General features: G+C 40.7%; 3 protein-coding genes across 5 annotated transcripts in view; 1 reads left to right on the forward strand and 2 right to left on the reverse strand.

Moving 5' to 3' along the window:
- Positions 1-1,080, reverse strand: part of LOC6634241 (beta-1,4-glucuronyltransferase 1) — a 62,612-nt gene extending 61,532 nt beyond the window's left edge. For all 3 annotated transcript variants that reach the window (XM_002057756.4, XM_015169852.3, XM_070208845.1), the window contains exon 1: positions 927-1,080. The gene's annotated coding sequence lies outside the window, so the exon portion shown is untranslated. The remainder of the gene's footprint in view (positions 1-926) is intronic.
- A 2,768-nt stretch (positions 1,081-3,848) lies between these two features.
- Positions 3,849-7,186, forward strand: LOC6634239 (uncharacterized). The gene is made up of 5 exons (XM_015169693.3): positions 3,849-4,392; positions 4,452-4,540; positions 4,759-6,493; positions 6,554-6,987; positions 7,049-7,186. The coding sequence occupies exons 1-5, from the start codon at positions 4,019-4,021 to the stop codon at positions 7,057-7,059; spliced, it is 2,643 nt and encodes an 880-aa protein (XP_015025179.2). The 5' UTR covers positions 3,849-4,018; the 3' UTR covers positions 7,060-7,186.
- Positions 7,187-8,664: 1,478 nt separating this feature from the next.
- Positions 8,665-27,780, reverse strand: part of Hr39 (Nuclear hormone receptor FTZ-F1 beta) — a 30,927-nt gene continuing 11,811 nt past the window's right edge. The window contains exons 3-8 of the mRNA XM_032437874.2: positions 12,589-14,568; positions 11,670-11,975; positions 11,451-11,600; positions 10,869-10,971; positions 10,647-10,801; positions 8,665-10,571 (exon numbers count right to left, since the gene is read on the reverse strand). Coding sequence (XP_032293765.1) covers positions 10,488-10,571; positions 10,647-10,801; positions 10,869-10,971; positions 11,451-11,600; positions 11,670-11,975; positions 12,589-14,427 — 2,637 coding nt within the window. The 5' untranslated portion in view covers positions 14,428-14,568 and the 3' untranslated portion in view covers positions 8,665-10,487. The remainder of the gene's footprint in view (positions 10,572-10,646; positions 10,802-10,868; positions 10,972-11,450; positions 11,601-11,669; positions 11,976-12,588; positions 14,569-27,780) is intronic.

The raw sequence follows: 27,780 nt of genomic DNA on the forward strand, positions 1-27,780 counted from the left end.
CTGTTACTGCAACTGTTAGTGTTATTGCTGCTGTTGTTGTTGCTGTTACTGTTGCTGACGCTGTTACAAGTTTGAAATTTGATTTCTTTTGATTTTGCTTTTGTTTGATATTTTGCTTCCTTCTCTTTTTTTATCTTTATTATTTTTTGGGTGAAAATAAAAGAAATTTGGAGTAGAAAACGCGCGCCCCAAATTAAGCAGACGATCGGTTGTTGCTGTTGTTGCTGCTGCTGCTGCTGCTGCTGTTGCGGGCCTCATGAATGAATTGCGCGATTAAAAATACAAAAGGCGTGACGCGTCGCGCAACAAAAACAGAGACAGCAACAGCAACAACAACAACAACAAAAGCCAATGGCAACTAAATAACGAAACGAGTTTGCTGGCTGTGGCTTTGGCTTTGAAAAAAGATAAGCGCAGAATATGTAGGAGAAAGAAAAAGAAACGAAGGCAGGCTTCAAAATTTAACACCAAAAATGCTTAAAACGGGCCGACGCAACAACAACAAATGCCGAGCATAGGCACACACACACACACACACACACACGCACACACCCAGGCACATACAAGTGCACACAATTGCTCAAATGCGCACACACAAGTGCACATCCACACATAGCAGACAGCTGATTTTTGGCCGCAACTACAATAAATGCTTCTTGCTCTCTTCTTGCCAATTAAAATTGGTTTATTTAGGTGACCCGCGCACACACACACACAAATTCACACAAGCGCAAACAAAACTCACACACAACACATGCACATGCACGCACACAGTGTTAGGCTGGCTGCGGCCGCACGCCTCGCACATTAATATTGTGTGTTACACTTGTTTTTATTACTGTGATTGCGATTAGCTTCTTGCATTCGGCTTTACGCAGGCTGCATTGTATTTGTATTCTACATTTAGCCTTTGACTTTTTACACACCTCGCACTCGCACAGCTTGGCACGCTTTGTTTTGATTTGTTTATTTTTTTTTTATGATTTAAGTGTTATTTTGCGAAAATCTCATTGTTGGTTTCCAATTTCTTGTTTGGAGTTCTTATTGGCACGCGCGTGGCCACCCGCACGGTTGGAAACTTCTTTACACACTGTTAACAGTATGCTGTTAGCTGGCGAATTTTGCATTAACAGCTGTTGATACATTTAGTATTTCTCGTTTCGGTATTTTTTAGCGCTACTGTTAACGATTTATTTTCTGAGCGTCTGGCAGTTGGTTAACAATTTGGGAGAGACTTTGAAATAGTTGTTTAATTATTATTTATGATTTAAATAGTTTTAGCTTATGTTTATAGAATAAACATATATTAATACAAGTTTAGTCTAACGAAATTTATCCATATATTATTCAAATACCGGCAATTATATCTGTATTTTGGCGTCTGTTAATGACAGCGTTGCCACACCTTTAAGTTTTTAAACTCATGCCGCTAATATAAATTTTTTGAAATTATCTAAGGAATTATAGAAAACAGGAAATAAAGAAATATGGTATCTAGTTTCTTATCTAGTAGCCCGCATGGTGCATTTACATTCTGTAGCTACCAAGCATTTTAATTCTACAGTTTAGCCACTCGTTTTCGATTTGCATGCAACAGTTAAAAAGAAAAAAACAAAAACAAAGAAAGCGTTTTTCAGAGTAGTTGCAGCCAACAATTACGGCATCAATCAAATGGCCTTAAATTCCTCAGCGTCTAATTGAACATAATAACGACAGCCCACAGTTCTCAACTCCAAGTCCAAGTCCAAGTCCTGGTCCATGTTGAAGTTGCATCATTAGCCCACACTTCCTAAACCCTTCTCCACTCCCATCAGCTCATCCTGCAGCTGCCTACCAATCAATCAATCAATCGATCAATCAATCAATCGCTCAGCATACTTTTTGCAACTTAACATTTCAATCGCACGCCAAAGTGGCCGCCGGCATGCAAATTTGCTGCCTCAGCCGAGAGCTGGTGACGATAATGATGACTGGTTCTGGTTCTGGTTAGCAAATGTTTGCCATCCAAAGTGCCAGAAAAGCGAGACATTAAGCGAAATGGATATGCTCTTTAAGTGGACCCAGTTGGACAGGTGCAAACAGGCTTGCAATATGTTCAGCCAGGTGCGATGTGTTCGATGATAAAACGAATTCATTTCAACTTCTCAATAATTGAGTTCATTTCAGTCGTAGTCCTTTAAAGGAGCCAGGGTCCTTTTTCGTGGAAATTGAACGTCCATAGGAAAAAGCAATTGTTTCCACAATAATTAGCTAGCGTTAAGCGCCAGAAGGTTCCAAGCATCCGAAAATCCGGAATTTCAATTAAAGTCACCGGCACCTGCAGACACCTGCTGGCAATTAATAAGCCCAACCGGCTACAAAGGCAGGTGTGTTGCATATTAGACATGCCGATAAATAAATACCCTTCCCAGATTTGATAGCCAAATATATTTAACTAGTTTCCCATGTTGCCGTAAACAAAGTTTGCTCAACATGGCAAAAGAAGAGAAAAGAAATGTTTAATGAAAGTACGAGATATTAATCATAAAAACTAAAAATATATTTTATCTACCTATGATTTTTTATTGCTAATTCAAAAAGGAGTCAAAAAGAAGAAAAAAAAATATATATATAAAAAATATATAAACACAAATTGGATCACATCATAAAGGTATCTCATAATCAACAACCTGGTCAACATTTAAAATTTCGATTTTTATGCTGATGAAAAACAATAAAAAAAATTATTTTATTTGGAATAAAAATTTTATGCGTTAGGGGTTGCATATTTCCTAATAAAATTAAAACATCCCTTTGCAAGAGTATAATAAAAAGCCTGGCAAACAACTTTACACTCAAAACGTGTGTGTGTGTGTGTGTGTGTGTGTGTGTGTGTGTGTGTGTGCGTGTGTGTGCCTGTGTATGTGTGAATATGTGCGTGAGCTACAGCTTAAAAAGTAGGCAGCATTTTTGTATGTTTGTAAATGCAGCTGAGGGAAATTTAAAGAAAATATGAACTGAGATGACATTGTGCCGAAACGGAAACTACATTTTCGTCTGTCGTAGTAGGGGATACTTTCCTTGAAATAGCAGCAGGAAGTGTCAGTGGCCTTTGCAGAGAAGTCGTCGGCACTCAGTCTACCCTTGTAGGGGAAGGAGACATTAAGTATACGCATTCTAGATCAGCATCAACAGCCGAGTTGATATAGCCAGGTCAGACAGAAACAGACAGTTCTATATCTCTCAGCCTTAAAGCTACCGCCTTTAAACTTGGCATAAGTCGGAACCGGTCGGATCGAACCTCCATATCATATGGCTGCTATGGGAACAATCGATCCACAAAACTACAAAACTCTTTTTTGTTTTATTAACATATCTTATCTTATCAACTTTGGATAACTTTATCATATAGCTGCCATAAAAATGATTTGTGGAAAATTTTGCTTGGATATAGAAACCTTTTTTATATCAAGATTACTTAACTCGGGATTCATAAGTTCCCTTAGGATTCTCATATAAATTGTTCTTTGTTGAAAACTAGCTCTTTTTTTATTCTATATTCTAAATCTCATCAACATCGGCCTACTTTTTCATATACTATAGGAAAGATCGGTGGATATAGGAACTAAATAACCAAATATTATGTCTCAAAGATATTTCCAACGAACTCTATTCTCACATATCTGCAAAAGCGAAATGTCTAACAAACGTAATAAATTAAATTAAGAAACTAAATAATATACATAAAATACAAAATAAAAATAAATTTGTATCCTTAAAAACTGCACAGATTATTCCAAACACTATACAAAATATGAAAACGAGAAAAGCCTTTGACTTCTTTAAAACAAAGTTGCCTTGGAATCCAACTTAAAAGCAGCATGAAATAATTACAGAAAATACAAAGCAAATACTAGCAGAAACCCATCAAAATTTCGGGTGTATTCACTCAGTTGCTCTTGTTATGGGTGAACTAATGAGCAGAGGGTTTGGTTGAGTTGTCAAGCCAAGCACTAATTGAGCAAGGACTTGGATTATAATGGACAGCATTGATATAGCGTCGCTCTCCCCGGCGCAGCGCGAGGAGAACACCATTAGGTTGAACGCCATTGAGAGCATCGAGGAAATCTATAAGACCTACAAGCCCCTGGAGCCCGAGCTGCGCACCTCTTCCACGTCCACCCTAAAAGAAGGCAACAAACAGAACTCTGGAGAAAGTGAGGACTCCATTGCATCAGACGACATATCAACTAAAACGGATTCCTTAAATACGCCAGCTTCGGTAGATGACATAGAGAACACCAAAAATGAAGAAAAACCAGAAACTACAAAAGACTCTTCTAAATCGAAAGACCCCACAATCTCGATCGAAGAATCAAACAAAGAGCTTTCGGGGAATTTAAAATTTAAAAAGCAAGATATCTATGATAGACTTTTGATTGAACTACTTTATTGATGGATTGTTTTTACAGCTCCGATTTTCGTATATCTTCCGGTGAAATAAAAACAGAGTCGCATCAGAAGAGTGTCGAAAAGGATCCGGGTGGCACCAGAACTAAAGGTGAGTTTACTGATTATGTTTCAGTAATCTTTTTTAAATGTCGAATAAGTTTATTATTCAATAGCCTAAAGTTAAATTAATTCAATCCAAAGTTATAATAAATTATGAATTTTTTTTAAGAATAAACCAGTATCCAGTTACAATTCTGAATCGTAATATTTCATTCGAGCCAGAGCTCAATATATTACTATATATTATATATATTACTTTTTTCGTAGATGGTTCCGGCATAAGAGATCCTATCGCATCGAAGAACGCCGTCAAATTTTCTGCACAGAGCGGCGGACAGGAAGAAATGGCCGCTAATGGATGTTATGCACAGCAGATGGGAATGCAAATGGGAACGGGAATGGGTATGGATATGGGTATGGGCATGGGCATGGGCACGGGCATGGATATGGGTATGGGAATGGGAATGTTACCTGGAATGGGCATGGGCATGGGCATGGGCATGGGTACGGGAACGCCTATGAGCACGGGCATGGATATGGGAATGGGCATGGGAATGTTACCAGGAATGGGTATGGGCATGGGTACGGGCACGGGTACTACTATAGCCACGGGCACGGGCACGGGCATGGATATGGGATTGGGAATGTTACAGGGAATGGGCATGGGCATGACAATGCCTGAAGGCAGCCTCAACTATTGTGGCTATAGCCTGACACAGCCATCAGCAGAGGGAGCTTATCAATACCAAATGCCTGAGGCAGACTACTTGAAGTATGCCCAGTTGCAGTCACAGTCATATCCCGGCATGGAGAACTATATGCAGTTCCAGCCGCAGCCGCTGCAACAGTATCTGAAGGCTCAGATTCAACAGATGCAACAGCAGCAACAGCAGCAAAAAACACAGGCACAGCCACAGTCTGGAGGCGGACTCAATAACATCTATGATTCGTGTACATCGAGCAGCTATTGTAATGAATGCAACGCGAGCGACTGCCTGCCAGAGAATTCATCCTGTTCCAGTGCATCGATGGATTGCTGCGTCAGAGCTGACAAGCCGGAGGACAGGTCAGCGACGGAAAGCGGCTCCAGCGATACGCGAACTACGGATTGGAGCAGCCTGGAGCAGCAAAGCAGCGAGATGTCCGACTGCACGGACGTACGACAGTGTCAAGTGGCCCACAAGGCGGCCCGGAACGGCAACAGCGGCAATCCGCAGTGCAATGCCACGTGCCATGGCGGACTTTGTCAGTTGAACACCTGCGACATGTCCAGCTCGGCCACGTCCAGCGACTCCGCCATGGAGTACTGCTCTTGTGGACAAAATGGCAGCTGCCCCATGCCCGCAGGCATGCCGGGCGGAGCATGTGGTGTTCAGAACGACATGAACATGTCCTGTCCACTGGTCTCCGCCGACTGCATGCAGGCGTCCTGCGTACCGCCTACCTCGTGCTATCAGATGCCCTGCTGCCCGCAACAGGGCTCTTTATGCGCTCAGATGCCCTGCTGTTCATCCTACCCGCAGAGCAATGTCTGCGCGAACAACTGCTTGGATATTGAGGCCTTCATACAGAAGTTTCGAACAACGCAGACACCGTGCTTGCCCAATTGCCTAACTGCTCCATCGCCGCCTTGTCTGGGCCTGGGCATGGGCATGGGCATGGGCATGGGCACGAGCTGTGGCCCCAGTCCCAGCTGTGGCCCCAGTTCCAGCTGTGGGCCCAGTCCCAGCTGTGGCCCCAGTCCCAGCTGTGGACCCAGTCCCAATTGTTGCCCCGGTCCCAGCTATGGGACCTGTCCCAGCTACTCTACCAGAATGGAGCCCATCTGTTCTGGCAATGACTCGATGCTGCCGCAAACCGTTTACTCCGCCGACTACAAGCCGGTCTGTGCACCCGGCAACAACTTCAATCATTTTCCCAAATGCGAGACTTGCGGCGGCTGCGGCAGCTGCAGCGGCTGTGGCAGCTGCAGCAACTGCCTGAGCAGCCCCCCTCCCGGGTGGTAAGCACCGTTTGTTTCTTGTCGAGCACCGATCATTAAAATTTTCTGAATACTTTCCAGCTACCCGGCTGCACCCTGCATGATGCCACAGCCAGGCTGTGGCTTTGAGACGCCCTGTGCCACCAATTGCATGATGCCACCGAATGCCTTCTGCGGCTCGTCCAGGCCCATGTCCTGCTCCTATCCCTATTCAGCTCCTTGTCCAGCACAGTTCACTCAACCGTGTCAACAACAATATACTCAATCGTGCCCTGCACAATACACTCAATCGTGCCCTGCACAATATACTCAATCGTGCCCTGCACAATACACTCAATCATGCCCTGCACAATACACTCAAGCGTGTCCCGCACAATTCCCTGGATCTTGTCCGGCACAATATCCTGGATCTTGCCCTGCAGCTTTTGAGGCGCCAGTCGATGCTGGCTGCGGAGGACCTCCCCTCTGCAATATCTCCTCACAGTCAACCAGCTGCAACCTCAGCCAATATTCGTGTAAGTAGGGGAAACCCAATTCTAAATTAATCAACCCATCGTAAATGCCGAATCTTTACAGCGTGTATCTAGGACTAGTGAATTCTAAACCTCTGCCCGATTGCTCAAAATATATATTTCAATGAAATAAGCTGCTGAAAATACACAAAAGCTTTGCTTAAATTAACCAAATAATAAACTAACGATTCCAAACTGCAAACTATTTTTTTTATAATATGCGTGCATTCATTAGATTAAGGCTAATAAGAAGAATAGAACTTTAGGATTAGTTGCGGTCGGTTGTGGAACGGGTGTGGAATAGGAAAATATAATAATATATATTGCTTAAGTATTTTTCTAACAATCATAAGATCATAATCATAATCTTGATTTCAAAATCGCTCGAAAACCTAAGCTTTAGAGATACATCGAATTTTTCCGCGATTGATCTAATCAGATAACATGCATTGTAATTTTACCAGGCATCTACATTTCTACAGTTCGAACCTTTAGCTTATTATTTGGATGTCTAGTTCTGGAGACCTATTTACAATTTGCAGCTTTACCCCTCCATTTTTATCAATTCCTGCCATATAGATTTTTGGTTTGGGTGTGCATAAAGCCCTAATCCTAATATGATCCGAAAATGCTTAATGCATCGCCGCGTTGTCTTTAGCCAAGCTGCCCTTCTCTTTACCGAAAGCCTATTCGTTTTTTACAAAATATCAAACTTACCGATTACGTCCTCATCTGCAATATTCCTGCGAGGGTATCCGAAAATCGAACTAATGCACATGTTCTCTCCATTTGGGGGTGGCATTCATTTAAACCGTGAGCCAAACCAACGAAAAAGTTTGTTGGAAATGGGGAAATTGTTGCTTCACTTGCATTCCACTCGTTAGAAACTTCCTGCGCCGTCTGCATAAATTTTAATAAATTTTCAAATTTATTGAACTACAATAAAGCATTGCTGCAAACATAAATTTGATTGCACAGGCTCATAAATCCGGGCTGTATTTTTTGTAGTTTCAGCTGCCGGTAGACGCATATTTATATGGATAAAATTGAGTGGCCAAATAATGTTGACTCCTAAATGAATTTTGGGTTAAACAAATATATGCCTTAAATGTGTTAAACATTTATAATGCTATATAAATGAAAGCTTGTTAATATTTCGTTAAATCGAGATCTTCTTGAATTGACTTAAGCAAAAGGATTACGAATTGTTAATTGTTTTTCATATGTAGACGTTTTTTTGAAAAAATGTTTATTACAAAATATTGCATTGACAATTAAAAATGTTTAATTGTTGTTTCACTTGAATTTCAGTTATTACAATTATTAAAAAAATGAAATAAAATATTTACTATGGATGAGTAGTTGAAAAAAGTAGCACCAAAGCACACAAGCAAGCACAAGAACCGAGCTCAAATGAGCTCAAAAATAATTTTGAATTTCACATATTAAACATCATAGCGCAACTTTAACTATTTAAGCAAATAACCTAAATAGTAAAATTTCAAAATGCTGCAAAACTAAAAATGAACATTTCAAAATGTATTTACAAAATGATTTGGCGGCTTTCCTTGTCGCTTTTAGCTGCTACAATTTTCGATTGTTGTGGACAAACTATAAATTAATTTTGATTTGATTATCATTTTACAATTGCATTTAACTATGGTATATGGTATATTGATATTTAGTTAGACCATTCATTAAATTAACATTTAACTATTTGCATTTACTTTAGGTTTACAATTTACGCATCAACACGAGGCCAGGCAGCAATTGAAATTTGTTATTTGTAATTTTCAAAAGCCTCTGCTGTGGACAAAATGCAGATGGCATATATAAAGAAAACTGCACGAACAATCAAAATTTAGATACTGTGATAGCGGATACTTAATCTCAATTTTTAGTTTATCTTCTTTTTTTTTTTAACTAACATTTCAATCACAGGTCAATACTGAGGACATATTCCTCACCTGGCCAATTGTGCGTAGCAACGTTTTAATGTTTATGTTTCTGTTGCATATTTCATTTTGAAATTATTGGAATTATATATAGTTTTGTTTTGTTTGCTTGCGATTTGCTGGTGGGGCTGGAAGTTTTATAGTTAACGTACACACACATATTGACATTATATATATATGCAGGCTATATAATCTAGGTTTGTTTATGCGTTGACAATTAAAAATATAACTGTATGTAATTTAAATGTTTTAAATCCTGTTACAGGATTTGCTTCAGCTATTAAGTAAAATTACAATAAAACAAATTATATGTGCGCACATATGCACGCACACACATCTATATATATATATATATATATATTATATATAAATATAATATTAAAACATTAATTAAAGAATACAAAATACAATTCAAATACGAATACAGATACAAATATTCATATGTGGTTTATCAGTATGTGTAATGACAAAAGTATAAATTTGATTTATGTAGTTTGTTTTTGTTTTTCTGTGTGTGTGTGTGTGTGTGTGTGTTTTTTTTGTTTGTTTGTTTATGTTTTTTATGCAACAAATAGCATCACTGGAATAGTTTTTGCCACGCCCTGCCACATTGAGGCGGCAATTGAATCGAGTGGTCTTTTCTTGTATAGTTTTCCCTTTTCTGTATTTTCCTGCCGGCCATTTGAGGCCTCCCTCTCTTTCTCTCTCTCTCTCTCGCTCTATATATATATATATATATATAGATTTAAATATATATGTATATATGTACATCGATATATCGATATATAAGTAGACATGTGAAATTGCACTAAAACTAAATGCTACAACATTTAAAAATGGATTTCTCGTTCACGTTTTATATATGAAGTTCGAAAATCTAGCAGCTCTCATTTAAACCAATTTCGGTTTTGGCATTTTATTTAAAAAATATTCTTTAATTTTCGATTTACTCGTCGTTTTCAATACACAATATATGCATTTAAAAAACCATTAGCTGCTATATTTCTTGTTGTTTTTTTTTTTTGTATTTTTTTTTTTTATGTTTTGTTTTGTTTGATTACTTGAACTAAACATTAGAATTTGATTTTGCATTTTAATATTTAAGTTAAATAAATTTCTTAGTCTTTTCATTTTCCATGTGTGCTTTAGTTACTATACATAATCCATATATATGTATACATAGCAAAAACTTTATATAATTTAATGAACTTAGGCCGCACAACAACAACAACAACAACAACAGCAACAAACGCACATACAACAACTTTTGCATACACAATATACAGATATATGTTTTATTCAAAAATTTGGCAATTTCGCGCTGGGTTTTAATGCTCTTCTCTAGTTGTTGTTGTTGTTGATGTTGTCGTTGTTGTTGTTGTTGCTGTGTTGGCGGTAGGTTCATATTTTAGGCACATGTTTTCCAGAGCTTACACATAGAGCACTTAGAGCTACGCATAGACATACTAATACTAATCATATAAAACTTTTATGTCCGTCTTAACCCCAACAATGGCGCCGACAGCGTTCCATGGCCCACAACATTTGTCAATGCTCTCCGCGCAGCAGTTCCATCAGCAAATTGAAATCTGCGCCATCGCGCGTCTTGATCGTCAGCATCTCCTTGGCCAGCTACAGCAAGAGCGAGATACAGAGACAGAGTGATATAGATTTCTAGTTGAATAACTTGAAGATACAATTACTTACCTGACACGTGCGCTGCAGATCGGGTATGCGCAGCAGCAGCTCCCCGAATTTGGACGGCGTATCGGGATAATGGGCCAACGTGTAGGCCTGCAGGCCCTGCAGCGCCTTCTCCTGGCACTCGCGCACCTTGACCGCCTCGTGCAACTCCGTGGTATCTGCCAGCATATACAAAGAATGTTATTAGAAAGCGCCCTTTGGAGCAGCGTAGAGGCAACTACTCACCGGACTGCAGCAGCACGATTACCTTCATGGCAACGTATTCGTAACGATCAACGCGCAGACGCCGCAAATGATCCGTCAGATTCAACATGCGCTCAATGCAGGCCTGCAAAGAGTCAATTATGAGTGTCAGTTAAATGTTTGTATAAATAATAATAATAATATCAATTGATTGAAAAAAACAACAAACTTTTAAAAATATTTAAGCAATAACCAGATTTGTCTTATGTTGTAAATTTAATAAATAATACTATAAAAATTATAATTAATTATAATTACTTTAAAATGCATCTTTTTTTATTTTTCTCTCGATTGAAACTAACTAAATAATGTAAATACTTGGCAGTTGTTCGGAAGAATGTTTAGGATATTAATTTAATTTATGAAAAGTCTGACGCACTTAGATTTATATTGATCAATTCAAAACAACAACAATTTTATTCTATATATATATATATATATTGACTTCTAATATTTGTCTGGCAATATCAGCCTACATGACCCTAAAAACTTGTTCTATAAAAAAGAAATTTTGATAATATTCCAAATTGACTCTAGCCACACTTTGCCAGCTGCATAGCTCACCTGTAAGCCGTTGGTTTTGGCCTGCGCCAGTGTTATCTTGCGGCCCTGCGACATCTTGATCTCGCCGGGCGTATCAATGGAACGAAAACAGCAGGAGAAGAGCAGCAGTTCACACCACGAATTGATGAGCAGGCAGATCTGATCGTCAATCTGGAAGAGGTTTGAGGTCGATTTGGTTAACAACAAATATGCACTGTCTGATATCCGATAGATGCTCACCGAGATATTCTTGAAGAGCGGCAAACTCTTGCACCATTTGACGATCTTGTAGAGGCGATGATCCGCCACGTTGCAGAGATGGGCAATCAGATCGGGATTGGCGTTCTCGCCATTGGACGAGAGACCAGCACTGGCCAGCAGTGGATTGGTCATCTGTTGTGCATTGCCAGCTGGCTGTCCGGCGGTGCTCGAACCGCCCGCGGCGCTCGACGAACTGCCGCCAGACGCAAATGAGGACAGCGGCTGATTAATGCGCGCCAGTTCCGTATCAGTATATTGCCAGAGATGTTCAACATCCATGATTTCCTGGCGGGTGAGAAAACAAAGAAGATTATTAAAATGCGAGCAGGGAAATATATTTTTACAAAGCTCGTATAAGGAAGTTGACTTTCTTTTCTGTCATTGCTGTGAGTACACGAAGAGCAGGCGGAAAGCATCCAACACGTCCTGTAAGACAGTTCTGCACTTGTGTTTGCACTTATTTGTTAGAAGGAATTAAATCTATTAAAATGCTTACATTTCGCAAAGTTGCTTCTGTTTACATTCGATCTCAGGTGTCAGGTGAGAGAAAGAAACTGAGTGGAAAACCTCAATTTTCGAAACGCTATCTCAACCATAACTTTCCTTAACTAAATATATTGAAAACTGTTTGCCCTGCGTGATTGACTGATTGACTGATTGATGATCAATGTAAAGGCCAAATCGTAAGATATAGGAATCTGAATTTGTGAGTACAGCTGCAAAATTCTGCCTGGAACTGTGGAAAGTTGGTGATAAAAGCTGCTCGAAATCCAATCCAATTGGAAAATCCGAGATGTTTCACACACTTTTCGGAAAAACTATCTTCTACTGCCAAGTGGGATATTTCGGATAAAAGCTTGACTTTGACCAGTCAGTTCCTACACCTTCCCTTGCTTACCTGCAGCAGGGCTGGAATGCTTGAGGCTCGCGATGTCGTGTGATGATTGAGGGAGTCCGTTTGCTCCGTCTTGATGGATGCGCCGAGGCTGGGACTCGCCGGCAGCGAATTGGAGCCGCCGCCAAAGCCATTAAGTGGCCCATGTTGTTGTTGTTGTTGCTGCTGATGCTGATGCTGCTGCTGTTGCTGTTGTTGTTGTTGTTGATGTTGATGATGTTGTTGTAGACGCTGCTGCTGCTGCTGCTGTTGCTGCTGCTGCTGACTGACAACGGCGGCGGCCTGATCGGGACTGAGCAGAGGGCTGAGCATTGAATTGGGCAGCGTATACGAGCATTGATAGGTGGAGCGACCGCCGCGTGTGCGATCCTCGCGTATGGCCTCCAGTTTCATGCCCTTCTGCAGGCACTTCTCGAAGCGGCAGGCGGGGCACTTCTTGCGCGTGGAGATGCTCACCTGGCAGGGACCGCCGCGCACGCACACATAGTTCTTGCGATTCTGTACGGTGCGCTTGAAGAAGCCCTTGCACGACTCGCACGAGAAGATGCCGTAGTGGAAGCCGCTGATCTTATCGCCACAAATCGGGCACGGCGAATTTATGAGCTGCTGCCGCGAGATGCCCGCCGGCGAGGCCGGCAGCGTGGCAATCGCATCCAGGGCACCGCCGCCGCCGCCGCCTCCCCCGCCGCTGCTGCTGCTGCCATCCATGCTGAGATTTTGCGCTTCCTGTCCGGCAACGGTTGCGTCCACATTCAGTGGCGGATACAGCACGCTATGATGATGTAGTCCGCCGCCGCCGCCGCCGCCGCCATTGACATGGCCGGGAAAGAGAGCGGCACCCGCGGGCGGCGCATGACGTGCCTGGATGGGCGAGTGCGTCGGACTAAACTCGGAGCTGTAGCTGTAGCAGCTGCTGTGAGAGGCGTCGCTGTTGTTACGGCTCAGCGATGGTGTGTAGGGGGCGTGGCGCGAGGTCAGCGGCGATTGGGAGGGGCTGCTGTGCGTATAGACGGAATGTATGGCAGAGTCGGGACTGGGATTGGCGGGCAACAACGGCAGATGGCCGCCGCTGCTCGACTTGCTGCGATCGCAAAGCGCAGACGCCGGCTCATACTTCAGATTGATGGGATCACTTTGGGTGGGCGCCAGCTTCAGCTTGTTGGGCCCAAAGCTCTGCTGGAGCTGCTGCTGCTGCTGCTGCTGTTGCTGCTTGATGGGTTGCAGCTGGAGCTGCATCTGCTGCTGCTGATGCTGCTGCTGCATCTCGCCGGCTATGTGCTCCAGTTCGGTTTTGATCGGCTGCAGCATCGCGTTCACTTGGCGGCCGGCCAGTGTGGTGCTGGTGGTTCCGCTGCTGGCCTCACTCTTGACCACCGTCTCCGTATCCATGAGCTCCTCGTCCGGCGCCTCGCCGCCATTCGTCTCGGCGTCGCTGAGCTCACCCTCCCAGGACATGGGTCGTGGTCCGTTCTTGTCGGCCGCCCGTCGGCGCACCTTCAGATTCTCAATGTTGGCCAGCTCCGCCTCCGAGTCGGACTCATCCTCGTCCTTGCCGCCGCCGCCCAGCGGTATGCGCAGGCTGCTGCTGTTGCTGCTGTTGCCCCCGCTATGATTGTGATTATGATTATGATTATGATTATTGTAGTTGGCTATAACCGGCACCAGGTTGCCATTCGGCGTCGGCAGCTCCTCCACCTCGCACTTGATGTTCGTCACGGACACATTGTGGCGCACAGTGGACGCCGCTGTCGTTGTGGACATGTTCACCGGCAGCTGATAGCTGCAGCCGGTGGCACCGGGTGACGCGCTCTGCTCCGTCTTTATGCTCGACATGTTGGGCATCTTGGCGCTGGCCGTGTGGGCGGGCGTGTGTCAGCTGCAATTGCCCAATGCAATTCGAATCACAATATACTCTAATATTTACTTGTGCAATTTGTAGAAATTTGAAAGATGTCGTTGATGCAGTTCCATTGTGTTGTAAATCTGTAACAAGCAAATGGAAATAAATTAAAATGAATATTGTTTAAGAATTGGCGGTCTTTATAATACATATGAACATTTCACAACACTGTCCCTCACTAATAAGAAGCTTATGCACACTGCGCGCCAAATTAAAAAAAAAAAAACTCGTAAATCATAAGAATAAAAAATAAATTAAAATTTTATTTGAAAATCAACTTCCTGAATCAATCACTCAATCAGTCAGACACGGCACAGTTGTACTGCGACTCATCTAACGTTCATCTCTCTCTCTCTCTCTCTCTCTCGCCCTCTTCAATAGAGACCTCAATTCCACACACACACATGAATCACATTTCCCAATAAAAAAACCATTTTTGTAAACATAAAAGAGAGATTCGGCATAGAGAAAAGCAGTGTACATATTCTCTCCTTCAACTGATGATAAAGTTTGCATACAAATTGCGTTGCTATCCGAAATATTACTCATATGCCAAGCAAATAGAAAATTTCTGACATATACGGCCCCTCCCCAAAGATGACGGCCTTGGCCTCTGCTGGGAACTGAGACAGGCGAGTTATGCTAATTGGAACTGCGACATGTGTCCTACACACACACACACACACACACACACTGGCATTACACTGTCCAGCGTGAGGCGCAACTTTTGTTATCAGCTTGTTGCGAGCGCGAACAATAGCTTAAAGCAACCGCACAACAATAGAGCCAGTCGACGAAAAATGTCAACGACCTTTAAAGCGAAAGAGGCGAAAAAGCCGATGGAATATTATAATAAATTTAAGGTACATTAACCTAAAACGAACGGGCGGCCGGCAGCTGGAATTGGTTTGGTTTATGCTGTGGAAAGGGCGCGGCAGAGCGAGTCCAACAAAGGGCATTGCCAGGAACGGACAATGGTGTAAGTAAGTGCAGGGCGTGCAAGTGAATGGGCAATGGGCAAATGCTTTTCACTTTTTGGCATATTACTGTTAAGTGCAATAATAATTGAATGCAGCTGACAACGACGACGACGACCTCTAATGGGCATCTTTTGTTTAGCCGGTACAACAACCCGAACGCAGCAGCGGAGGCCAAGACGCCAACCGGCAACTGAAAAGAGAGTAAACGCAAAAGTGAGAGAGCGTGAGCAAGCACGAGCGCAGAATGGGCAAAGGACGACCTTCAAATAATGTTGAAATTTGTACGCAAACGACCTTGTATACAACAACAACGAGAGACGACGAAGCAACCACGAAGAAGACGCAGCGACGACGGCGCCGGCGACGACAGCGAAAACGAAGCAGGGCAGCCCAATGTTCACACAACACACTCACACACACACACACACACACACTCACACAAGACGCAACACATGCGCGGGCAACGACAGCGCGGGTGAGCCGTTCTCGTAAAGAGCGGAGAGCTCAAAAGCATGCGACGAGGGAAAGAACAAAAAACGCTCATAGGCATCAGCAGACGGGGGTGTGTGGTGAGCGCTTGTGTGAGTGTGAGTGTGTGTGTGTGTGAGTGAGGCACAAAAGAAAATAAACAAAAATTTTGATATCAAGAGCGTCGCTCAGTGAGTTGCGCGACGAGCCAGCAATCAAGAATAATTCTCGTTACTAAAGTTGTGTGGGTGCCGAGAGGTCATACCGAGAGAGCAGGCAGCCCGAAATGCTGACCAAGCAGAGAGCGTGTGTTTGAAATATCGTGAGAGGGGTAGAGAGCGAAGAGCACAAAGTGGTCAGATGTTGTTGTAGTTTTTTTTTTTTTTAGGGAAATACACTCACACATTCATATTTATGTATGAGCGTCTACTTGGGAGCCAACAAATGCAGCCAAGCGATTTGATGTCGGCTTGTTTCTGGTTATAAGTACAGACACACAAACATACACACGACACACGCTTTCCAATCGAACTGTACCTTGTTAAACAAAGCGGGAGCCATCGATTAGGCGGAAGTGTTTTATGTAACGGTCTCACTGGCCGTTTAACTAAGTTGGGATTAGGTTGTGATCGTTCGCTTATGAGTTTTAACGACCTTCAACATTAAATGTACAGAACTATTTCATTATACATGTGCAGCAGCTAAAAAGATACATTTAAAAATTCTTATTATCATCGTAACATATGTATGTAGGTATTTCTGTTAACCACAAAATTTGTAAACATAGCGCAGATGCTTGATGAAGTATTAGCACAATTAAAATCCCAATTAATTAAAATCCCAATATATCCCAGTATTACCCTGCGTCATTTATGGTTTTTCCTACCTTCACAGTATGCCAAGCAAAAGTTCCAATTGGACTACAATATCAAAAGAATATATATAGCATCACAATTTCATAGAAAGTTTTTTTTTTTTGGAATTAATTTTCATATATTTATCTATTTGTTAGCTTGGCTATAAGCATTCCACCCAATCGTATGACAATTACCAGCTGGTCAATTATGTTAAAATATATACGCCCCCTTCGGGCTACCTTTCGATTAGGGCTGTCAAAGCGTTAGCCATATACTTACTTCGACATGATCTAATTATGCTTATAACATTCGTATTTACATATATATTATTGTATTGTATCTCTGTCAGCAATGTCTGGTAGTATCTTTTAGCCATGACATATTGCGAGCAAGCACTGCATGCCGAGAGATTTGACAAGCCCCTGAAAAAGCAAAAGCCAAAATCGCATACCGAAGCTGTGTTGCAGCTGGAATTGGAAGGGTGGCAGGGGGGCTATAAAAGTGGAGTTGCTGCAGTTGACCGAGAATCGTCTGTGCTCGGAATGTGCAACGGGTTGGGCAACGGTTGCCCCTGAGCTACGGGCGACTTGTCTGCTGTTTATCGATTTTTATCAGCACAAAATGCTTTTGACTTTGACAGGCCAGAAAGAAAAATAATAAAAAAAAAGTAAGAGTGCGCCAGTCGGCAGTGCTCGACTAGTAGAAACCCTGTAGTGCCCAGTTGGAAGTTCCAATTGGAATAAATTTGTTGGTAAATTCGGTGAATATAGTCCGAACATTGTAAGATTTTCAATATTAAGATTTGCCACCCAAAAGCAGAGGGGTATATCTGGAAAAATTAGTCTTTGGTTTTTATGTGGAACAAGGATATTCCGAATTTTTAAATAAAGCTCGCGAGATCTTATATTTTCTCCGAGCTATGCTTAAACAATAAAAGATATAAGATATTGAAAAAAGTGAAAAAAGTATCTAATTTCGAGTCTTTAGATCGTTTCGACTTATAATGTTTCGATAATATCGTAGAAGCCCACTTCCGCCTGTTAAACACCTTTTGCTCATTTTCAGTGGGTTCAGGCTTAGTAAAAAAAAAAAACAAAAAACAACTTCAACTTGCTTTACAGCTGCTGCTTTACAGCAGACAAAAGGGGTTGACCTTCAGATAGCAGCGTTTTTTCTCTCTAGGGCTCCCGCTTGGACGGCCCTTCCCATTTCTGGTGGAGTTGAGCGCGGATATGCCGCCGCCTAACAAAATGGCGACATGGCTGTCGTCCCCATTGTCGTTTGTGTGGTAAATCCATGTCAATAATATTCACGACATTGACATGCTTTGTGAGGCGCAAGGCCCGGACGTCGGTCGCAGGCACTGGGGGTTGAGCAGGAGCCAGGCCGAATATGTTGGTGGTGGTTTGGCATTGACGTTAACGCTGACGTTAACGTTAACATTGACGTAGCTTGTACGCATTTGGAGTGCTCTGTGCCCACTGAATGGGAAGTTCGTTTCAATTATGCGTAACATGAAAGCGTAAAGCGCATTTAGGGGGTTCTGTTTTGGGACCAGGGTGTAGGCTGTTCTAATTGGAGAAAATCGACCCCCAGCGCAATTGTTTGGGGTTGAAAGGGCATAAGGGAGAGAGCTCCCTTCTCTTGGTATACACATATACCCGCTGTAGGGTAACCAGGCTACCAGATAATATTGTTATCTTGCGGGTGTTGAAAAGCTGTTGGAAATTAATTGGGGAAAAGTTAGACGAACACAAGTGCTCCAGAGAGTACTCGTCATCCCTTTGGCTCTGGCACAAATACTTTTTGTTTAACATTGTCTAAGTACTTGCAAAATATTCACTTCTTTAATGGATTATTCAAGTTACAGCCAAGTAAAGTAAATGGAAGCTTAAAAGGTAGTCTTCAATTCGAGTTTTTCTGGCAAGCTTATGATCTAAACTTTACTCTTGCTAATCAAATATTGGGATTTCCGATTCAAACCGGGCTTGATTGCAACGAAGATATGAATATATTTTTCTGTATAATGCATAACGAGATCAACTCCGTTCTGTTCGTCGAGATTCTCATTGACATATCGATTACGAGGCTGGAACCACCCTTTTAATACAGCTTGGATAACTTAGTCCCTTGGTTGCTGCACAGTTTGGGCCATGAGCTTACATAACTTGGCCCAGAGAGTGCAACAACGAATGCAATTGCAATCTGGCTGTCTAATATTTTAACACGCTTCAGACCCCAAAGACAACACACACACACACATGCACAGCTCCAACACCTTTCGCCTGCAACTGCAAACAAAGGCACAGGCTTAGACATATGCCCGGGTCCGGACCATGTCGGGCTAGGCCAAGTCAGGCCAGACCAGACCAACCAGGCCAACACCAGCACCAACAATTGCAAATTGCAATTACATTGCCTGGCAACGGGCCACATTTTTCGCTTTTGATTAATCATCGAAGCATGCAGCTGTGCGGAGTATTTGTGTTTGTGTTTCTGTTTCGGATCGGGTCGGGTTGGATCGGAGCTGGCACGTCATTAGCATAATGTGCAACAGAAGTTGCCTATGGAAAATGGCAAACAAATTGCCAAAGCACCAACAACAACAAAATATTCGTTAAAGCCAACAGGTTATATACATATGTATGTATATACATTGCTCCATGTTGCCAGACGGACCAGACGGAGCTGTCGGATTGAATACTGCGTGGTCGTCCATAGAATTTCCTATTGCCATTTGCAGTCATTTGGTGTAGAAAATCAAGAGTCTTTGCCTGTGTGTGTGTGTGTGCTAGGTGCTTATAAATCCACAAACATCTATGCGAATCGACTCGACGTCTGCAGAACTTGATTTCCAACAGGTGCGTCGTAGTCTGGTCGCCAATATCGACATGGATATGGATATGGTTGGCAATAGCTAAACAAAAACCGGTAAGGCTGCAAGAACTGCAATACACTGAGAAAAACAGCTAAGCAAGTTGCCACTATTTGGTGCGAGGTGAAGACAAAAAGTGATTTCTACAGATAACAAATTCTCTACTCTTTTACATAATTAATAGTTTTAGAGCTTACTTATATTAGGTACATATTTTTCGCCCTTTTTAAAAGAGATTCTTGACGCATCTTAAACTTCAAATGACGCAGGGTTGCATTGCGATTATATTAGAAAATTACTTTAAATTTGCTTCGATGAATATGAATACCATATTTCGTCGCATGCTAAGAAATGCATCTAAACTTTACAGCATTCGAAATTCCTATTTATTAAACACAAAGAAATTTAATAAAAAAGTAATTAAATTTGTTTTTAAATTGAATGAGTTAAGGGGAAAATAATTAAAGGGATAGTGTGCTGTTTTACATTTTTATGTTGAAACATTTTTATAATAAATCATCTGCTTTTCTAGAAATTAAATTGCCCTTTGTTATAAGTCTATAACCTAAATAATGATTGATATTGAGAAAATGTCCAAGTTTTGACTTTTTGTGCTCCACTGCTTCTACTCACAAACAATTCTCTCAGTGTACTCCACAGGTAGCTCGAAAACTTGGACAAGTTTTGCCACAAAGCCCCCGCTGATAACTTTGTCAACGTCGTGGACACGGTGCAAATTAAACGCCCAGAGAACGGGGCGCGCCACAGTGTTGGCTGGTGGGGGAGGGGCCGCAGAGAAGCCGCATTTTTGGGGCGTTGCAATGTTGCAAGCTGTTGCACTGTTGTTGCAAGTTGCGTCTGCATAACAATTACGATTTACCGTACGACAAACAGGAAATGTTACGCTTGCGCCGTTTGCATTTTTATGACTCGCCGAAGAGCTCAGAAAAATGCGGCACTCCCCCAAAACCGCGCACCGAACTGTGCAACACTCCAGAGCCTGCCCAGCTTTGTCTGTGACTGTGACAGAATTCTGTATCTATTCGCAGCCCTGTGCATGCGAAAAGTCTTTATCAGGCTGCCCGTCGAGTGGCCACTCGCTGCCTGCAACCGCCAACCCTTCGCTGTTGCCACGCTTCGGCTCGTTATCAATATCAACAAATGATAACCAGACGCGGGCCACAGACTGACGAAGTAGCTCCATATCGGTATCAGCAGGCATACTCCGCCCAGTTCAGCCTTCCCGGCCATTTATTTATAATTTGTTTCAACTTGTTGCTCTTTTTTTGCGCTGCTGCTGCCGTCCAGCTGTTGTTGTTGACAGTCTTTGTCTCAAGGTCGTACGAACGTTCTTTCTTAATATACACGTATATAAACAAGAGAAAAATGAATATCTTCGGTACGCCGAAGATTGAATACCCTCTTCAAAATATGATTCAGTTGTGTTTACACACAAAGAAGCCTGATAGAAGTTCAGTTTGACAGGCTTTGCATAGGTCTTGGATGATTAGCAAATCCCATAATTGCAGACTTTGATCAAGAAATCACGACCCATGCATGATATGGCAGCTATATGATATTGACAAGTTTTTGTTTATTAGTAAGAAACATGGCAATGTTTTGTGAAGTTACCTTGAAAAACAAACATGTTCTTCATACATGAACTTAATATTCGACTGGTTATACCCATAACAGCTATATGATATAGTAGTCTGATATTGATAAGATTTTGCTTATGTGTTAAAAAGTTCATAATTGATGAGTTTCGTATAGATACATGGAAGAACCAAATTGTGCGTACAGGAAACATATGATTTGGTTATCCGATCCAACCCACCAAAAATAATTGTAATCTATCATGTTTCTGAGCAGAAATATATGGAATCGATGTTGCCTCCATATTGAGAGGGTATGCAAAAAATTGTCTACTTTGGCCGTTTTCACATTTTACTATATATTATAAAAACAGCTCCCAGTGGCATGGTCTATGTCTCCTTTCCACCCCGCTCAAGCTCGCTTTCCGTAATATTCTCTTTTTTATTCTCAGAAGTCATTTGGTTCTTTGACGTGTTGTCTTGATTTCTGCTGATATCTGCGGCTCTTTGTTCGCCTCGAGTCTGGAACTTGTTTCAATTTGTGTTTGCTTGCCAACTAAATTAACTCTCCTCACACGTTTTAATTAAACTAATTATTTCGTTTCAAAACTCACACAATATATGTGCATACAAACGTATTAACAAATTATTGCATTCCAGTTTCTGGCTGTTATTTCAAATATTTTAAAAATGTAGTATCATATTGGTTTATACAAATGGGAAATACAGGTTTTAAGGTTAATATAAAGATATTTTTAGTATTGATTAAACAATCATGTTGGGGAAAGAATAGAAGAGTCTTCAAATACTTATTCAGTTTAGGTTTTCAATATTTATTTAATTATTATATATCATCTGTACATATTTATAGTAAAATCTTTTGCACATGTCTAACGATTTACAAATGTAAGCTCTGTTCATTATGTTTATGTGCATTTTTATACCCTGAACCCATTAAAAATTTTAGATGTAGTTAATCGTTAATCGTTAGTCGATAACTTACTCCGTTTCCATTCCATTCCTTATTCTCAGAAGTCATTTGGTTCTTTGACGTGTTGTCGTGATTTCTGCTGATATCTGCGGCTCTTTGTTCGCCTCGAGTCTGGAACTTGTTTCAATTTGTGTTTGCTTGCCAACTAAATTAACTCTCCTCACACGTTTTAATTAAACTAATTATTTCGTTTCAAAACTCACACAATATATGTGCATACAAACGTATTAACAAATTATTGCATTCCAGTTTCTTTATTTTTTTTTTCAGTAGCAGTAAATGGCTGTTATTCCAAATATTTTAAAAATGTTGTATCATATTGGTTTATACAAATGGGAAATACAGGTTTTAAGGTTAATATAAAGATATTTTTAGTATTGATTAAACAATCATGTTGGGGAAAGAATAGAAGAGTCTTCAAATACTTATTCAGTTTAGGTTTTCAATATTTATTTAATTATTATATATCATCTGTACATATTTATAGTAAAATCTTTTGCACATGTCTAACGATTTACAAATGTAAGCTCTGTTCATTATGTTTATGTGCATTTTTATACCCTGAACCCATTAAAAATTTTAGATGTAGTTAATCGTTAATCGTTAGTCGATAACTTACTCCGTTTCCAAGCAATCGATAAATATCAATATCGATATTATGTTTTTTTTTTTTTGGCAATTTTGGTAATAATAATAAGAGCTAGAGTCACCAAACATGACATATAGCTTCTAAAATAGAATACATATATGTATTTGATGTTGGAAGAAGGGGGTTCAGGGTATTTCCCTAGTCAGGAGCTCCCGACTTACTTGTGATAATTAGTCCAATTTAGATTCAAAATGATATCTACTACTTAAAACAACTTTTTAAGCTACATTTACTTAGGATCTGTCGTTGTGCATACATTGAAAATTACAATGAAATTTCAAATGAGAAACGTAGCAATTCTCTGATCTGATTCTCGTATCTGTGCTCGATCACACAATCAAAAGCTTAAGACATCTATCTCTCCATCGCATTTACATTACATTTTTGCTCTTTACGAAACACATATTATATCTTTTATACAACAAATTATAGCACAGTATATTTCGAGCTTGCATAGTTTGGATGAGTATTTAATTTGTTGTTGGTTTTATTTTTTTTTGGCAACATTCGCGTTGCTTCAATGACACCACGTTCCAGTTTATCGATTACACAATAATGCGCAACAACCTGCCAAACGGTTTCACTAACTAACTGAATAGCTGAGTAAATGACAAACTGGCTAACTGACTAACTGACTAACTGCCCAACTGGCTGGTGTCTGGTTAACAGTTGCAGTTGAAGTTGCAGTTGCAGTTGCATCTATCTAACTGGTACGCGTACCAAGAATGCCAGCACGCACGCGGTGCATTAAAATTGCACTTAAGCCAAATGCAATCTAACAAACCAAAAAACCAACAAGAAGGCCTTAAATGAGTGTGCTCGACTAGCATATACCCTGTAGCTAACGCCAAGCTGCAGTTATTCGAGCTAATTTTTTATTGCAGCTATGTTTCCGATAAACCTTTTTTTTTCTAAATAAATATAGTTTATTTTGAACTGATTTCTACCAAGCGCATAAATGAGGGAAGAATGTATAGTTGCAAGTACATTTAAATAGTTCGCATCGCAGATAGTTCGCCGGAGTGTAGGATATTTTATAAGCCCGACAAGCTGAAATCTAAAGGGCTTAAAGATTGCATCCCAAAAGAGGCGAACGGATGCGCAGATCGTCTAATCTTTGAGCTATAAGTAAAAATCTTTTTTCTCAAACGATATATATTGGTATTGAAGTACTTAGCTTTAATAGTTATCGAGATCTAGACATTTAGTTAGACGCATAAGTTGAAGTAGAATCAGCTCGTCGTGCTGATCAGCATTATGTGCACCTTATGCTTTTGGAGATGTCAGCATCAAACCAAACTACCTTTTTCATTAGCCATTTTCAATGATTACAGGGTATTTCAAATAAAACAAGAAACTCAGCTGCCAAACGGCCTGCAGCAACAGAACGCGATCGCCAACAACCTTGTCCCAAAACAACTTGCCAGTAATTCGTTTTTCCTTTTTATATCTCTTGTGTACATAAATACGTATGTATAATATACGTTTGTATGTATTGCACGTACGACTTGCCAACTTGACTCGATATTAATTAAACGCACGCAAAGCCCCAAAGAGCCAGCGGCAACTGCAGCAGCAGCAGCAGCAGCAACAACTGCAACAACTGCAACTGCTGCAGCAGCAAGTTGCCCACCCAGCGTCGAGGAAACGAGTTCCAAGAGAACCAGAAAAAACCAAAACGTTGCGGCTTAGAAAAGAAGTCAACGGCTGGCATTAACTCGTGGACGCAGTGCGTCGATGATGGTGGGCGGCCCGAACTGGGACCCGGCAATGTGGGTAGCTCAGTTCGTCAGCACAGGACTACACAAAAATAAAAATATGCTTAAATTTCAATTAAACATCTTCACATTTTGTTCAGAATTGAGTGGGTGAAAAACTTGTGAACAAATTAAATAAATGTTTTAAAAAATATTGCATAAGTAAATATACAAATTATGCATTAAAAATTATTAGCTAAATATATTTCTGTAATACTCATATTTCGAATGAAACAAATTTTAAATATTTAAAGTTTCTTTGAGTGCATTTTCACCCAAGAACCCGAAAAGAGTGGATTCGTTCAGTCGGTCCCTGTTGATTCGCGTAAACACTTGAGATAGCATAAATAAAAACAAATTTACACTAAATTTAATCCAATATCATATTATTAACCAATCAGTACTCAAATAGAACACATTCAATAACTTATCTGTACAAAATGTTGAGACTAAGATTTTTAAAAGGTTTGAAACCCGATTACCAAGCATTTATTTGTCTGATTCAAAAATATTTATTTTAACATATTTTGCCAAATACTTGAACTTTTGAGATTGTGCGAATGATAGTTTTGAAACTTTTATAACCAAAGATCAACTTATCAAATATATCAACAGATTATTTTTTTAAATTGAATTGAATTGAATTTTTAAAATAAATTCTGGCTCTCGAGCCGAATCTTAAGCGAAGGCCTGGCTTGAACTGCGAATAAAACCAAGAAGGAACAGATTTATTTTGATCAATTTGTAGACACTGTACCGTCATGGTTTTATTGAGTGATAACCACTGTGCGCTGCCTTGGTTGACTGTTTTGCATGCGCCGCTGAGCAGCAGTTGCATTTGGCAGCGTATCGCTTAATGACTCTGTTTAAGGGGCATGCAACGCGCAGTCCATGCTGCCACACACTGGAGAGCCCACTGTCTGTCAATCAGAGAGCCAAGCTGGCATTGCCTGCAGCTCGTCATGGGAAAGCCAATGGAATTCGATGTGCTCATACACCAAAGCCAGAGCCATTTGACTTTTGCCATTTGCTGGCGGCACTTGGCCAGCAGCAGCAGTTGGGTTTCGGCCCCTTTCTTATGGCAATTGCATAGGGTATTCATTTTTATTACTATGAATTATTTTTACTGCACCAATTAGTTTTGTTACTCTTATTGCCTTTTCCTTAAAAAAAAAAATAAACTATTTAAAATTTGAGCTCGTAAATTATTGTAGCTTATGATTCGGATCTATATGGAGATTGTCTAGAGGGTTCAGAATTTAAATCATATCTAATTGAAAATAAATATACAAAAATAAATGTAAAAAATATTTTAATTTGTAGTATTCTATTATAAACATAGTATTTACTTTACTTTTTAATCCACAGTAAAGACAATAATTGTAAAAATTAAAAAACGAAAAATATGTTAAGTAAATATTTATGGCTGGAACTCAGTCGTTATATTTATAGTTCATGTTTTTTCTACGGATAAAATAAACGTACCTAATAACATGCATTGTAAATATTTTCGAATGTTTTCGTATTAATACACGCATACGTGAATAGTTCCAAAACTATAATTAATTAAGGCTGATGTATTAGGCGCTTCAAATAAAAAAAGGTCTAAAATTCTTATTTTTATGTATTTTCTCGGTTTTAGGTTTTATAACAAGCCAAGTTAATCCATAAAAATCATTCAATTTAAATAAATTATGCATTAATTAAAATATTTACGCTTCGGAAAAAAAAGGGCTTTTGACAAATTAGAATAGCTTCCCGCACCGAATCAACTTTCTATATGTTAATATTGAGATAGGCTATGAATTGTTGTTTTTTTTTCAAAACACGATTAATGAAAGCAATGTTAATACTTATATTGCCAAGTTTAAAAGTCCTTTACATAAAGGTTATATTAACTTCTCTTTCGCAATAAACTTCTAATTATAAAAAATATAACTATAAAAAATACCATAAAATAGCATTTGTACTCTTCTGAACTGGATTAACATATTCTAGTTACAATAAATAACCCTACCTTAATTTTAAAATGTGAAATCTAATCCGAAAACATTCTTAAAATAAGTGCTTTGTGCGTATGTGTGTGTGCTTATTGGCATGTTCCACACGCACACATGCATGTGTATGTGTGTATGCATGTGTGCGTGCGAGTGCATGCAGCATGTAAAATCCGACATCAATGTCATTGCTCCATTTGCCTTGGCCCTGTGCCCAGCACATTTCGTCCGTCTGTCTGTGCTCGTCCTTTGTTCCGTTTTAGTAGTTTCTCCAGCCAAAAAGGCCAACGCTGTCTGCAGTGTCACCAGCTGCACGCGCGCACCGTGAGCTCAGTGCCTCTCACTCTCGCTCGTTCTAATTGTCTATCTCTTTCGCTCGCGTTTGTCATTTGCAAATGCATTTCAGTGTTGACTGCGGCGCTCGCTCAACTTTCAGCTGCCCATTTTATGCGTATGCTTCGTTTTGTTCTTCGTTGTCTCTCATTCGTTTTCTTTCTTTCGCTTTGCCACGCCATTTTTCGGGGCAAGGTCATCAACGAGACAAAGTCAATGGCCGCCAATGACCTCTTCTTCTGGCCAGTCTTCATTTCTCTGCGGCTGCTGCTGTTGCTGTTGCTGCCGCGCTGCTTCTTTCTTCGCTAGCTCTTGCTCTGCCGCCTCATTTACAACTTGTTCTTGGCATTGGCAGCGGCAGCGACTGTTGCGGCCGTCGAAGGGGCAGACATGATGACGTGTTACTTTTATTCTTATGTTCTTTGCTCTTCTCGCGCATTTCTTTTTTTTTTTCACAGTTTGGCTTATGTTTCCTCTTCGCTGTCGTCGTCGTCTGTCGCTTTGTTTGGCTTTTTATGTCTTGGCAACAAGTCGTCGCAGTCGTTGACGTCGGCGTCGGCGTCGGCGTCGCTGCTTCGACTTGTGCTGACAATGTTTGAACGTATTTGGCCTTTCTTTTGTCTGGTTTCTGTTTTATGTTTTATGTTTAGCTCTTTGTGTCTTCTGTTTGTTGTTTGCGTTCCATGTTAGTTACCTTCTCTGCATGTGTGCGTGTCTACATGTGTGTGTGTGTGTGTGTGTGCAAATGTGTCCAATGATCTTCTTCGCGCGCTGCTTTTATTGCCTTTTGCTT

The sequence above is a fragment of the Drosophila virilis genome, chromosome 4 (genome assembly GCF_030788295.1).
Source record: "Drosophila virilis strain 15010-1051.87 chromosome 4, Dvir_AGI_RSII-ME, whole genome shotgun sequence".
Lineage (NCBI taxonomy): Eukaryota > Metazoa > Arthropoda > Insecta > Diptera > Drosophilidae > Drosophila > Drosophila virilis.